The sequence below is a fragment of the Phoenix dactylifera genome, chromosome 3 (genome assembly GCF_009389715.1).
Source record: "Phoenix dactylifera cultivar Barhee BC4 chromosome 3, palm_55x_up_171113_PBpolish2nd_filt_p, whole genome shotgun sequence".
Taxonomy (NCBI): Eukaryota; Viridiplantae; Streptophyta; class Magnoliopsida; order Arecales; family Arecaceae; genus Phoenix; species Phoenix dactylifera.
Genome location: NC_052394.1, coordinates 2,796,231 through 2,811,441, shown reverse-complemented (window position 1 = coordinate 2,811,441; position 15,211 = coordinate 2,796,231). Strand labels below are relative to the sequence as shown.

The window sequence follows — 15,211 nt, the reverse complement described above, 5'->3', positions numbered from 1 at the left end:
ACATAGGGAAGCGGACCTTAACTATTTTTCGTGGATCATTTCGTTTTTGTACAAACCGCATACATCGAAGAGCTTTTACCCCCATTGGAACGTTGCCACGCAAAGAACATCAATGGCGTTTCGTCGCGTATTTGGGGGGCGGTGGGAGCGGTCGGAAAGGAGGAGATCCGAATTCGGGGTGCCGTCGGGGGGGTAAAGAAAGCAACGGCAAGTCTTGGGTCAGTGACCGGTCTAGTGCGGCACCGGACTGGTTGGTAGTCTAGTCCACGCGAGAGTCCTAGTAGTCTCTCTCGCCGTTAGGTGAACCGTCTCTTTTGTGGATCATGATTGGAACGGACCTGATTTGATCCGTTAGGGAGGAACCATGAGTTCTTCTTGAGAAGGATAGGAGGGTTAGTTGCGGTGGTTTTCATGGACAGAGTACGGAGCAAGTCCTCTTTTTTTTTTTTTTTTTTTTTCTTGAAATCGGAGCAAGTCCTTCGCCTAGAGTTCTATTCGCTTTTGGTTTGGTCCGCAGGAAGATTTTTTCCCCACTGTAATATTTTTTTAAAAAAATAAAAAAATGATATCCAAATATATATATATTAACTAAAAATATTTTTTATTTTCATGTTTGATTGGTCGGAAAAAATATATATATATTTCAAAATAATTTATGTTTGATTTAGTATCTATTTTTAAGAAAAAATTAGATAAAATATTTGTTATATTTTTATTTAAAAAAATATCTTATTCTATTCCATCTAAAGGTTCAAAGATGTTTTTAGTTAGAAAAAATTATATTTTTTTATATTTCATATGATTTTTTTATAAAATATAAAAATTTTATTTTTATAAAATAGTGAGAAGATTTTAATCAAACATAAGATATTTATTTATTTCTTTCGTTGATCTTTTTTTCTCCCTTTTTTTTTTCTGTGAACCAAACTAGTTCTATATGTGGATGAGGCGAAGCATCCATCCACATGCTTGATTGGTTGCAAGGAATTGGCCGTTGCATGGCTTTGAGAATTGCAGCGAGTGAAGAGAAAAGGCTAAATAAATCGAGTGATGGAACTGCTGAAGAATGGGGACGTAAGAGCCAGAACATGAAGATCTTTGTTTAATGGCAACTTTGGAGGCATCTTTTCCTCTGTTCCTGCTTGTCCTGGGAGTTTGATGGGAAGGTGGTAGGTTTGACTTCATGAATTAAGGTTTTCAAAGAAGTTTTAAAAAAATAATAATAAAAAGAACATAAAGAAATGGCTGTGATGGTGGGAGTTGGTAGATGCACATGCGGTGGCATTTCAAGTCTACTATGAGATTGAAAACCATCGGAAGCCAAGGATTATAAGCTGTTCATTGCGCATTTCATGGTATCTGTTGTCTGAATTTCTCCCCCAAATCTCCACCTGGTATTGGCCAAGACAAAATATTAATTCCGTTCACGGAGTGGGTTTGCATTCGGAGAAGTTGTGAAGCTTGAAACTTTGCAAAAAAATGTCATAGAGAATGGGATCTAAACCTACCAAACGAGTCAACATTCACAGCCATGACAGATGTTACTGAGTTTAGATTTCAATAACGGGAGAGATATTTTGGAGCCAAATGTAGTGCATGAAATTTCCTGGACGGTGGGATCCTTCTTTATCTGACAAGAGGTCTCTTATACAATTTTTTGAAGAATTTTATCTCGGCATATCCCATTTCCATGTGGTGCATGGCCTCTATATTATGTGATTGCTATGCATGTCTCTCTCTCTCTCTATATATATATGAACATGTCTGGCTTACATGATGTTGTTTTGATGCATATCATCTAGTGATCAAATATCTATGTTTGTAAGGATCCGTGCGGGCACGTAATTAGTGCTATATCGGTTATTCATCGGAAAGATTTTGGGTACTTATACAAAACTAAGGAACTCAAAAAAATACCTTCTATGTAGTTTTATTGGATAAGATTCTAAGTTGTTGCAAATTATGTCAGAGCGGATCCAACTTATGTCCCATCTAAACTAGGAGTTACTGTAGCACGGGCTCTTTAAGGTTGATTAAGAGCCAATTATGATGCTTATGATTAGTTTTGAGTAGATTTGGACTCTTAGCCTAACTAGAATATTAAGACTTAAATGGAGGAAGTATGCGAGGATCCGTATGAGCATATATTTAGTCCTATATTGGTTATTCATTAGGAAGATCTTGAGTACTTATACAAAATTAAAGAGCCAAAAAAAATATCTTCTAGCGAGCCTTTTTGAGTGAGATCCTGAGTTGTTATAATATTCAGAATGGATGTTGAAATAATAATAATAATAATAATATGAGAAATAGAAATCTATAAAAATGTCTTGTCTCACCTGTAAAGCTTGTAACTCACAAAAATCGTTAAATGCCACAACATGAAATGATGCAATCACATTCTTATTATTAATTTTATCATTTTCTATCTATCATAGTTTCACTAATTAGCTGTTTCTAGTCAAAACCACTGTCTTCTTTTAGCAAGAGAATCGTGTGGAGAAATGAACTACATCATGAAATGACTTGATAACTTGTAGCTAGAACTTCTACATCACTTTACTGCCTAGAGAAACATGTTCAATTTTGATAACTAGTTCCAGGAAGGAAGAGAAATATAGGCCAATAAGACCAAGTTCAATATAAATGGCAAAATTTAACATCGCCCTTATGTTCTCTCCATCCAAGTGAATGTAATAACTATTGTTATTATTATCATTGCCTTGTTAGTATTACTACCACTTCTTTTTTCTTTTTTTTTTGGATACCACCACCATTACTAACTGTTGCTATTGTGATTAATTTGTTTTTACCATGTATTTTTTCACAAATAGGAGTTTTGCTCGGATAATTAAGCATATCATTTTTTGAGCTTGAACCTTGTGAAACATGCAGACAAAAAAATATCTATCCTAGAGATCAATGAGAAGATAGACAAAAGTATAGAAATTGATATGACCATGCATAGATCCAATTCATCATATTAGCTCGATGAAACTATTTGTAGGTCATCTTTGTTTCATCTCATTTCTTGATCTTTTCTCTCTACTTGATCTTTTCTCTGTACTTGTACAAGGAATGCATATTAGGTGATGCAGGCCCATAGGTCTCCTTCTCTAGTCTTTCATCTTCACTTGAAATATTCCTCTCTCTTTATCAAATTATGCGCATCGGAAGTGCAAATTACTAGTAAATTTGACTCTCTTCTCATTTTTATTAAGGTATTTGGCTGATCATTGATGGAGTTTACTGCAAATACACATCCAAGGGAATACAATAGCCCCATAAATCGAGCATGGTGCAGTCCCAAGTAGTGCATATCAATCTCTCAACTCACATTCATCTCAAAAGTCAAAACTTATATGAATCTCAAATTAAAAAAATGCATGAATTATCCATTTTTATCTCTCCACGGCCATAGGCCTTGGTCACAACCAGGTCACCTTTGTGGGCCTGTGGCACACAAAATGGGCCGCAGATCCCAATTTCCGTTGACTGGCCTAATTGTGGCTGCAATGTTGCTCCGGTCCAATTTGCCAAGGGCAGACCGGACGCCGAAATTGGACCGGGCCGGATGAGAGACGGCATAGCCGAAGGCGTTCTCAAAAGAGCCCACTGCGGGTCACCGCGAAGAGCCGCCATGACCATGGAGCCCTCGGCCCTCGCCCCTCGGTCGCTGTAATGAGCCTAAAGGCCCAATTTCTGTCGAGTGGCCCAATTGTTTGTGCAGCGCTTCTCCGGTCCAAATTTGCCAAGGCCAGACCGGACGCCGAAATTGGACCGGGCCGGGATCGTGAAAGCGAGGAGAGTCGGCATAGCCATCACCGCCGAACGCGTTCTCAAAAGAGCCCACTGCGGGTCACAGCGAAGAGCCGCCATGGATCCGGTCCTCCGACGCTGTCGTGCGCTCTTCTTCCTCCTCTTCTTGTTCCTTCTGAACGCCTCCCTTCGAACAAACGCCGACGTGCTCACCCTCACGGCAGAGTCCTTCACGGACAAGGTAACTTCCCGATTAGGTTGAATCTTGATCTATTTCTCTCCCTGTTTTTTTTTCTTTTTTTTCCTACCGAAGAATCAAAAGAAAAATGGTCATCGAGTAGTTTGCGATGTAGGGACTTCATCGATTCTTTTCCAAATCGAGACCCTCTCTACGTTCGGTACCGTAAAGAATGATTTTTACCCCTCTTTCGAAGCCTCAGTTCTATGCATGATGCGTGACTGCTTTCCTTCTTCAATTATTTTTTTTGGAGTATATACACTAAAAGGTTTTTATGCGAGAATTATAAAGACAATTACTTCATAAAAAACCCCCTTTGTTTATAGAGGCAACGTATTTCTGTGAGAAAAAAATTATGAGCATCAAGGCGCCAAACAAACCACCATGCAATTATAGATTTTATTGGCAACCAGCAATGTTTAATCAAGGGAATTATAATTTTTATCAGTTGTTGGATCTTGGCAGTGGCTTCATGGAAATTCCATCTCGGAGATGGTGTAGACGGCCTTTCCATCGAACGTCAAAGACTAAAAATTTCTCAATCTTGCCTCTCTGTTAAATTGCGCATGTCATGTTACCACCACTTGGCTTTATGGACAAAAACGAAACATACCTTGAGCTCCAAACCTAGCCTTGATTTATGAGACTATGGTCACTTGATATATAGGAAACACCGAAGCGTGGAATTCTTAAACCTACACCTTATGCATGGGTATGCACTCCCTTGAACTAGTTAGTGATTTTTAGCGGCATATCACTTTCTGATTTATTTCATGTTCAGGTTTTTTTTTTTACCCCTTTTGTAGTTACGTAATCGCAAAACAGCTTTTATTTATGTTATATCAATTGAATCTGATGTGTATATTCTCTGTCATACAACAATTTGATGATTCTCCTGACTGAAACATCAGCACGTCATCTCGTTTAAGATTGTGTTGGAGTTATTCAATCACTTCTCACATCCTATGATTTCGACTTTGCCTTGATGTATGTGACTTGTATGATAAGCTCCCAACCATGCATCCTGGAGTGGGATACAACCTTTGATGCATAGGGATGACATACTGTGCACTTTTTTAATTGTTTGACATTTCAGAGCTTATGCATAGCAATATCAACTTTTAATACTTCCTTTGTGTTACTAATTTATAGCAGCTCTCATTATGTTGAGTTGATGCATTTCTTCATCCCTAATTATGTGTTGCATCTAACTCTTTGCCATTAGATTTCTCTCCTTATCAAAGCAGTTCCATCAGATGACTTAATCCTATGATTTTTTTAGAAAAACTTGTTTATGTGTTCATTACTTGTATTTTGTTCCCATTAAATTAAAGATTCCTTGGTCTCCCATGGCTAATATAGGTGCCATTTTAACCACAAACCTCATCTCATCAATAGGGGTTGGCCAAATGGATCGACTGGCATTGGATCTAATGTTGCCCCTTTGCTAGTCTATGCTAGGTTTGTAGCCAAGGTGACACTGGACAGGATCATGGCCTGCCATATTACTAAAACAACCTGTAAGAGGGTTGGAAGATCTATTCCATATTTGACTCGCATTGCAATATCTTCCGTCATGAATAGCTTCTTTGAATTATGTTGCAATTTTTTACTACATGTTCTTATTTTCTCCTTGTATATACTAGATGTATTGATCGTTCTGTCTTCCCCAGACCTTTTTGACTCTTATGGTGGAACAAGGATCAAACTAGAAATGGGTATGTCAATGGAAACTTAGGAGTGATGATGGTAGAAAGAATCTTTTGAGGTGTTTTGCATGTATGCAACATAGGCGTGAAATTTTCTGGCAACAAGGGGATGTCAAATAAAGGTTGAGGAGACGAAAAAGAAGAGGAGAAAGACCAAAAGTTGAAGATGTGGTCACACTACATGTGCACTAAGAGGTCAAATCCATACTTTGTTTGGCTTTCAATGGGCCCAAATTTTGAAGAAGTTGGCAAACTGTTTACTGGCTCATTCTGGATGACTATAGCAATTTTCAAACTTATGATAATTTCCAGGATGAAGATCAGTGAGAAATAGTTGGAACTTCTTTTCTCATACTCCAGTTTTTTTTGAGATACATGAATTATGTATCTCATATTTTTCTTTTGTTAAATATATAAGAGCTCAACTAGGACTCTCTAACTTGTTGTAGCAGCTGGCAACTTTTATTTATGAAGTAGGAAAGTTTATCCTGGCTTCTCCTTTATTTCTGTGGCCAAAAGAAAAGGTTGACCCCTCCAGTCTTTCTTTTTCTGTTTTTATCTCTTTTATTCTGACTTCTCTTTCTTATTACTTGTTTATGGTTCTTTACCGCGTATAGATTTATAACAGATCTGATTTTTTTCATACCTCGCATACTTATCCTCAAGCTTTGATTAGTACACTTCTCTACCCTAGAATTCAGCCCGCCTAGAACCTACACCAGAAAAACTTAGTTTGCAATTTTGTTTTCATTGTTTTATGTTTAGCCTACTTATAGTTTGACAACAAAATTGATTATGTTTACTGATGCCTGCAGTTAGGAATAAGTGTCTATCCTCTTTTTCCCATTTAACTTCAGTCAGTCAATCTAGTAGTTGGTTTGAATTCTAAGAATCGTATACCCATCCCCTCTTATATTGAGTTCTCTCTTAATTGTCAAGTAAGATTTCTGAACAGCAGGCTTCAGAATCTCCCTAAATACTAACTACTAAATTCTAATTTCTCCATCTTGTAGGTCATCTCTCTTGAGCAATGCTATATCTAAACCCATAGGCAATCTTGTTCCATCTATATGGAATTGACCTTACAAGTTTTCTTCACCTATCTAAAAGTTTTATCTGGGACATTCAAGTTTATCAGTATGTAATTATGTATATAATTTAACTTTATGTTGATCGGGTAGCCATGTTGAGGCCATTGCACGATCTTGGCTTTTGAATTTATGGTTAGAAAAGGAGAAATTTTGCTATGCACCAAATTATGTGTTAGGAATTGTATGTGTACAACTTAATTTATTTGTTTCCCAGTTGGACATGAAAGGTTTATACCTATATTATTCTTTCAATTATGGAACTCCCCCAAAAAAAATCTGATAATGTTTGATAACCGATCAGATAGGAAAAGAAATTATATTGCATCTTTGTTGTTGGTTTATTTGGTTCTTATGATGACTTTTAGCATAAATGGGCTTGTGCACTGAGTCTTGCAGTTTTCCATCTTTGTGTAGTATGGAGTTACTCATATATTTGTTCTATAAACTTTTCAATATGGTCTTATCAATGAATTTATATGTTAACTACTTACTATTTCTGATCTTATGTTTTTAATGCCTTATTCAGGTAAAGGAGAAGGACACTGTGTGGTTTGTGCGGTTCTGTGTTCCTTGGTGTAAACACTGGTAAATATCCCATGGATATCAATTTATCTCCATGACCTAGAGATGGTATTAACTGTTTTCGTTTTCTGATAATATTAAGAAAAAAAGTGATTCATGGTATCCTTTACGTGTAGGCCTAGCGATCTGCTTGCATGTGTTATACATCAAAACTCTGAGTGGTATTTTGATTATCTTGATCACTACTAATAGAGGGTTCATTTTCAGTAAGAACTTGGGAACACTCTGGGAAGACCTAGGAAGGGCTGTTGAAGGCGAAGATGAAATAGAGATAGGACAAGTCGATTGCAGTTTAAGCAAACCATTATGCTCCCAGCTCAACATCCATTCATACCCGACATTTAAGATTTTTTATGATGGAGAAGAATTTGCGAAATACAAAGGTAACTTTTAGTCATATTTGTTGAGGCACACTTTACAATGAACTAGTTGATGAAATTTGGTGGGTTTTTTCGTTCTTTTGTTGCTTGGATCGATATATATATATATATATATATATATATATATATATATATATATATGTATGTATGTATATATATGTGTATGTGTATATATGTGTATGTATATGTGTATATATATATATATGTATGTATGTATGTATGTATGTATGTATGTATGTATTTGTAAAAAGCTACTCTAGCTAATCTGAACTGATCACTCCTTGACTATAGTTGGTCCAGACAGATCACCACCTGATGCCTGTATCCTTCCCATTTCGTGTGTGATACCAGCCTCTGTTTGTTTTTAAGGTGAAACTAGGAGAGGTGTGCGATTGTATCAGCTTTGCTACTTAGTAATTTTAAATCCTAGACTTTGTAAAAAACCAGGACTTTCCCCTTTCTATTTATTAACATTTAATGAAGCAAGGTTCCCTGATATTGCTCTACCAGGTTGCATTGACGTTGGTCAAGTAGTTGCACAAACTGCTGGGCGGTAATGGAGATGCTTGCATAGTATATAGGAAACACCTTGAAGAATTGACAAAATGCATACGGGAGGCAAAAAGCCTAAATTAATTTAAGGAAATCACAGTTTGAACACTATGTTGCCCAGGAGGCATGGAAGTATTCAGGATTTGTGAACCAAATGAATACTAAAGTATGTTAACTAAAAAGTAATCATTCTTTTCAAGTAGATAGCAAACTTCAACATTTACTAGTCTGGTTAGGAAATCCCTCTAAACATTAACATGAGACACAATATTAGTGAAATAATGTACGGCATATTTTGCTTATGGCTGCTTATGTCTATGTTTTTGGTTGATAGATACTCTATGTATTTGATATTCTATTTCTTTTTGGCGTCTTGGCCATCTTTCTGTTACTTGCCCAATGGTTGGATGGATCACCTCTGCTAACTACCACACTCGGTGGAAATTGTTATACATGACATGCAGGTCCAAGAGATGTTGAGTCACTAAAAGCATTCGTCTTGAATGAGGCAGAGAAAGCAGCACGCACGAAGCTTGACGCTGATATTTGATGGTGCATATGCTGAAAATTTCTGATGCCCTGGTGTCTATTCTTACCAAAATAGTGCAGGAAAACTGGTTGTTCTTTTGATGATAACCAAGCATGCATCTTCACAAACTTGTGGTGTTTTATTTACCAAAAAAATCTAGATAATCTTATCATATCGGTTTAGATCAATTTGGCTTTCTTTGTAGCGAATGTCAAGAAAAAAAAAAAAATCTGCGCAATTACTGGGAAGGGAGATCTTCTTCTTAATGAGACATTGTGTATTAATATTTCAGGTTTGAGAGAAGCATTTGCGATCAATATATGCCCAATTATCAGAGTACTTTGCTATGCATTGCCCTCTATCATGATACGGAAAGTTTAATTTAACATATGTTGGTCTGCAAAAACTTAAATAGCTTATTTGAACTGTGTATGCACAGGAGCAAGGAAAGAGTGGATGCAAAGGAAAGGAGCCTGACCAACTCTAACCATAAAGGCAGCAAACTCGATTGTTGGTACATTTGGTAGATTTTGAACACAGAAAGCTATCAAATGAAAACCCTCAACCAGCAATTTTTGACACATAAAGCTAGCAAGCAAAAAACCCCAACCAATCAACATTTAACCAGTCCTGCGGAAGCTTGAAAACCTCCGTTAATTCACCTTGAACATTTAACCAATCTGAGCTTATCATCAACCAATCATCACACAATAGTAATGATTTACGAAACATAATTGCACTAGGAAACCATGCTGTTGGCTGAACTCCACCAAATCTCTCTTCAAACATTACTGATTTTGGTGGATTAATAATGCACAGCTTGTTATGACTTGGATAACAAGAACAGATAAACAAATGACAAATGACAAAGAAAGCAAAACAATATAGCAAGTATTAAGATAGAAACAACTAAAACCCCACAAGAAAGCGACAGTCTAATTTGTAATAATAAACCATCCTAGCACCTGCAGCAGCAGTCATGGCTGAACTCTTGATCTATGAGCAAGGGTTACTTAGGAACCAGTAACATCAGCGGGACTACAAGTAGGCCACAGGCAAAAAACATGAAGGAAAGAGAAGCACTTCGCTTAAAATACTAAATGCTGTCTCAAGATTATAAAATCAGATGTCCAAAACTCTCATCATCCAATAGAAAACAAAAAGGACTTCTGAATTTTAAGCTGTTTGTGAATTTAATCCAGATTCACAACTGAATCAAAAAAAAGAGGAAAAGAACTAGAACTTGGGGGCGATGCCCCCTCTACCAAGACTCTTAAGACAAACAGGGAAACCATCTAATACTACCACACTGCTAGGCACTCGATGATATTGTTCACTTCTTCTTAGCAGCTGCCTTAGTGATCTTGGCACCAGTAGGATCCTTCTTCTCAACGCTCTTGATGACACCAACAGCCACTGTCTGGCGCATGTCCCTCACAGCAAAACGACCAAGAGGTGGGTACTGAGAAAAGGTCTCAACAACCATGGGCTTGGTAGGAATCATCTTAACAAAACCTGCATCACCATTTTTCAAAAACTTGGGTTCCTTCTCAAGTTCCTTTCCAGACCGTCTGTCAATCTTGGTAAGGATCTCAGCAAACTTAACAGCAATGTGAGAGGTGTGGCAGTCAAGCACAGGAGCATAACCATTGCCAATCTGACCAGGATGATTCATGATAATAACCTGAGAAGTGAAGTTGGCTGCCTCCTTCGCAGGATCATCCTTTGAGTTAGAGGCCACATAACCACGCTTGAGATCTTTGACAGCAACATTCTTCACATTGAAACCCACATTATCACCAGGAAGGGCCTCCTGCAGGGCCTCATGGTGCATCTCCACAGACTTGACTTCAGTTGTCAGACCGCTGGGACCAAAAGTGACCACCATGCCAGGCTTGAGAGTGCCAGTTTCGACACGTCCGACTGGGACAGTACCAATGCCACCAATCTTGTACACGTCCTGAAGTGGCAGACGGAGAGGCTTGTCTGAGGGCCTCTTGGGCTCCTGGATCAGGTCAAGGGCCTCAAGAAGGGTGGGACCCTTGTACCAGTCCAGGTTGGTGGACCTCTCAATCATATTGTCACCCTCAAATCCAGAGATGGGAACAAAAGGAATCTTCTCTGGGTTGTAACCCACCTTTTTGAGGTAAGAAGAAACTTCCTTCACGATTTCATCATACCTGGCCTTAGAGTACTTTGGAGTAGTAGCGTCCATCTAGAACAATGCAGCATAACAAATAAAAAACAAATACGATTAAAAATATCATATCCGACAGGCTATGCGCTTAAATGAAGGAACAAGAAAAGAAGAAAAGGAACGTGGTAATTTAACACATTAGTAACAAAAAAAAACTTGGGATGCATTGAACCTAAATGTTCTATTTTGAACATAAATTGTGCATACACCTAACAGATGCTCCGTGAACAAAATAGATCTCAGTTTTTTTATCATAAAATAGGACAGCATTTAGGGAATACAAACATAAAATAAACAGATCATGATTAATAAATATCATTGTTACATTTCACAGAGCAAACAAAACGACCAAAATACGAAAATATGTAATCAACATTAAAACACTTAGAAGCATGCATAGCAGAGAAGGCTGAGAACACTAGACAGAAAACCATGAAAAAGAATATGACGACACCATATTGTTGAAGACATCATCTAATAACTTTCGAAAACGAATGGTGATGTAGTGTTAGAAACAGCAAGGAGGAGGCAGCAATATTCATACCTTGTTGCAGCAGCAGATCATCTGCTTGACACCAAGAGTAAAGGCAAGCAACGCATGTTCACGTGTCTGTCCATCCTTGGAAATACCTGCCTCAAAACCACCAGTCGTGGAGTCTATAATAAGGACTGCACAGTCAGCCTGGGAGGTGCCTGTGATCATGTTCTTGATGAAGTCACGATGCCCAGGGGCATCAATGACAGTGCAGTAGTACTTCGTGGTCTCAAACTTCCAGAGAGCAATATCAATTGTGATACCACGTTCTCGCTCAGCCTTCAGCTTGTCAAGAACCCAAGCATACTTGAATGACCTCTTGTTCATTTCCGCTGCTTCCTTTTCGAATCTCTCAATTACACGCTTGTCAATGCCACCAAGCTTGTAGATAAGGTGCCCGGTGGTGGTCGACTTCCCAGAGTCGACATGGCCAATGACCACAATGTTAATGTGTACCTTTTCCTTACCCATGATTGCTGAAAGGGGGAAAAAGGATGATCAGGAAAGAATAACATGGAAACAAGAAGACTTGCATATCTAATGACAGAAAAAGAACCTAAGTTCACAAATGTAAAAGAAGATTTAGTGGAAAAACAAAGCTTGCATTCCAAATTTCAAACTAATATACTTAAATAAAGTCAAGATAAAGGTCCTTCGACAAAGGATAGCTTATAAACAATAAAAATAATGCAATCTAACATGACACATACACAGTCACATTGCACATATAGGATCATCAGGTAGAAATCAACACAAAAGCAGGGAGAAAAATAGAAAAAGAGAAAGGAAAAACACTTGAAGAACATGTGAAAAGACCTATGAGCAACTAGAGCAAAATTTTTGATGACAATAAGCATAAGACAATAAAAAGGGAAAATATGGTAAATATGCCCATAAAAAAATATAGAAGGGTCATTCGTACACTTTAGTAATAAAACGCCCTTAATTAGATAAACCCACGGTTTGTTCAAAACAAAGAAAGAAGAGTAACTCAGTTTATAATAAAATGTTTTTACTGTAACCACAAAGAACATCATCTTAAAAATCCATAGTATCTTCCTTTACCATTTAGGAGAGCTCATTCATTGTTTACTTCAGACTATGTCACATACACAAATACAATACAATGCATAAAGCAATTGAAACTTTAAAAAAAAGCTGCTCGGAAACAGTCGCAGAACTATAGTGCTTTCCAGATCCAAAAAATCTACAGGAAAAGACTAAAGTCAGATCATGTTGACATGTATGAGAGTTGGAAGTCCAGGGTTAATAAGAAAAAACCAAGGACATGAAAACTCCCTGATATTAAAGTTTGATATATGCCTCCAGAACAAAGCCATCAAGACATTTAAAGTCCAAACCTCTTGCAGCCGAAAGGAGAGGCAAAAATATACCAAACTTTAAACAACCCTAATTGATAATATAAGCGACTATGGACTATAATAAAATGTATAACAATTAATAATCTAAACGAGAAGAAATAACTCAGAATAGACAGATCCAAAAAATATAAGAGAAAAGGACTAAAGCCAACTTATGTCAACATGTACGGGAGTTCAAGGTCCAGAGCTAATAAGGAAAAACACAGGACATGAAAACTCCCTGATATTTAAGTTTGATATATGCCTCCAGAACAAAGCCATCAAGACATTTAAAGTGCAAAACTCTTGCAGCTGAAAGGAGAGGCAAAAATATACCAAATTTTAACAAACCCAAATTGGTAATAGAAGCGACGATGAACTTGAAGAAAAAAATGTATTTGACGTTAATATAAGCCACCAGATCAAAACAAAAAGGATAACTTTAGATTCAAAACCCCTTGCGATTAATCATACGAGTATACATAAACTGGACAAAAGGGCGAACCATGAAAGTATTTTAAACGAGAAAACACCAGAACAATATTTCTAGAGCAAGTCCTTCAAGTTAAGGCAACCACGTAGCACTCAAACAAAGCAGATTTTCCTTCTGAAAAAGGAACAATCAGTATTATAATATCACTAATCAGTATTGTAATACCAAAAGGCACTTGCAACATATTTGAATTACCACAATAATGATAAAGCCAGTGAAGATCAAAATTTTCACGATACAACAATAAGTGGTTAGGTATATTCTTGTACCACAGGAACAAAGAGACATGACTTCCAGAAAGATCTTAGTAGTTAAATCTCTAACAAAATGCTGAAAAGATTGCCGTACACGCGTATGCATCAATTTCCAATTTCTTCTTTTAAATAGCACATACGAAGGGCGAATGGAGTAACTCGTTCACCATGGGACGATAGAACTTAGCCCAGGAAAAAAAAAGGACGAAACTAAGATATACGAAAAAAACACCAGCTTTAGACAGCATCTTTCAATCAATGATCTAACACAAACAACCATCACCGTCCAGCGAATTAAAATCGGAAAGCAAGATGTAGCTAGCTACCGGTTCAAAGTAAGAATTGCAAAACGAATATCTACTAGATCGAATACATCAAACGAGGCATCGAACACCTAAATCGAGAGCTTCCAACAATATCGTTCAAAACACAATCATATCAATCACATAAGAACTTAGATCAGAACAATAATTGCATCAGACACAGAAACAAACGCTTTTCTTCAAAAAGCCTCCACCGACGCAACATTAGCTACGAAAATAAAATTAAAAACAGAGACGATTCCGAGGAACTTTAGATCTAACACATAAATCTTTTACTTCTAATACTAGATCCGTGCCATATATTAACAGGTAAGAATTTTTTCAGCAGAACTCGAGAATTCATGCAAGATTTTAACGAAAGAAACATAATTCGATCAAAAAGAACAGCCTTTCGAACAGACAGTGGCTCTCACCTCTGTCGGCGGCGGCAGAGCGATTTGGGATCGGGATTGCCGAGAGAGAAGCGCAGAAGGTTTTCGGCAGGGCCACTGCGATCCTTTTATAGAGGAGGACTGAAACTTCGGAGACTTGACACGCTAGGGTTTCTCTCCAGACCGTGGGATTCTTTAATCGGACGGTGCTCGGTGTTATACAAATCCCACCGTCGAGTATAATCGGACAAATGAGCGGATGCCACGTCTTCCTCGAGGCTGCGTGAGATCAACGCGGCGATATTGGTAGGATTTTTAGACGCATCGGCACGCTTACGGCGCACGTGCCCCGGCATGGGAAGTTGGGGAACATTTCGTGCCGGCTCCGTGTTTGCTGTTTGTCTTACCTTGCCAAACAGGAACACGCCCACTCAGCTCCACGTCAGTGGGTTGGATTCGGCCGTATCTAATATCCAAATTTAAAATATATTTATCTTTATCCAAATCCAAACTCAACTCTAATTAAAATTTATATTTATATCCAACCAAAATCAGGTATCTTATTGGATTCCAGGTCTTCATTAAATATTTTTTGCCTCTAATAAATTATCCTCTCAGACTACTTCATGCACCAAAAATACTATCTCAAGAACTATGAATTATAAAAGATAATAATATTAAAACTCTTAAAAATGTATGGCAAGGTGGATATCTGTTGTAGTTTTAAGTACATATTTGAATTTTTGTACCAATACATGATGAACATATGTATATATATATATATATATATATATATATATAGAGAGAGAGAGAGAGATAAATAGATTTATGTATGTA

At 37.5% G+C, this 15,211-nt stretch overlaps 2 protein-coding genes across 2 annotated transcripts; one reads left to right on the top strand and one right to left on the bottom strand.

Moving 5' to 3' along the window:
• Positions 1–3,817: 3,817 nt before the first annotated feature.
• On the top strand, positions 3,818–9,179 carry LOC103708755 (protein disulfide isomerase-like 5-1). The gene is made up of 4 exons (XM_008793828.4): positions 3,818–4,000; positions 7,324–7,382; positions 7,587–7,762; positions 8,776–9,179. The coding sequence occupies exons 1-4, from the start codon at positions 3,878–3,880 to the stop codon at positions 8,859–8,861; spliced, it is 444 nt and encodes a 147-aa protein (XP_008792050.1). The 5' UTR covers positions 3,818–3,877; the 3' UTR covers positions 8,862–9,179.
• A 728-nt stretch (positions 9,180–9,907) lies between these two features.
• LOC103708774 (elongation factor 1-alpha) lies at positions 9,908–14,578 on the bottom strand. Its single transcript, XM_008793851.4, has 3 exons — positions 14,417–14,578; positions 11,582–12,048; positions 9,908–11,055 (listed from the first exon to the last, which is right to left on the bottom strand). Exons 2-3 carry the CDS (start codon positions 12,041–12,043, stop codon positions 10,174–10,176), a joined length of 1,344 nt encoding a protein of 447 aa, XP_008792073.1. The 5' UTR covers positions 12,044–12,048; positions 14,417–14,578; the 3' UTR covers positions 9,908–10,173.
• Between the last annotated feature and the right edge of the window lie 633 nt (positions 14,579–15,211).

What these genes read in the sequence shown, in the direction of transcription:
- LOC103708755 (XM_008793828.4), top strand. Translation starts at nt 3,878, where the DNA reads ATGGATCCGGTCCTCCGACGCTGTCGTGCGCTCTTCTTCCTCCTCTTC. An exon ending in CAGAGTCCTTCACGGACAAG is followed by an intron (nt 4,001 to 7,323) that starts GTAACTTCCCGA and finishes TGCCTTATTCAG; the next exon opens with GTAAAGGAGAAGGACACTGT. An exon ending in AGAATTTGCGAAATACAAAG is followed by an intron (nt 7,763 to 8,775) that starts GTAACTTTTAGT and finishes CATGACATGCAG; the next exon opens with GTCCAAGAGATGTTGAGTCA.
- LOC103708774 (XM_008793851.4), bottom strand. Translation starts at nt 12,043, where the DNA reads ATGGGTAAGGAAAAGGTACACATTAACATTGTGGTCATTGGCCATGTC. An exon ending in TGATCTGCTGCTGCAACAAG is followed by an intron (nt 11,056 to 11,581) that starts GTATGAATATTG and finishes GCATTGTTCTAG; the next exon opens with ATGGACGCTACTACTCCAAA.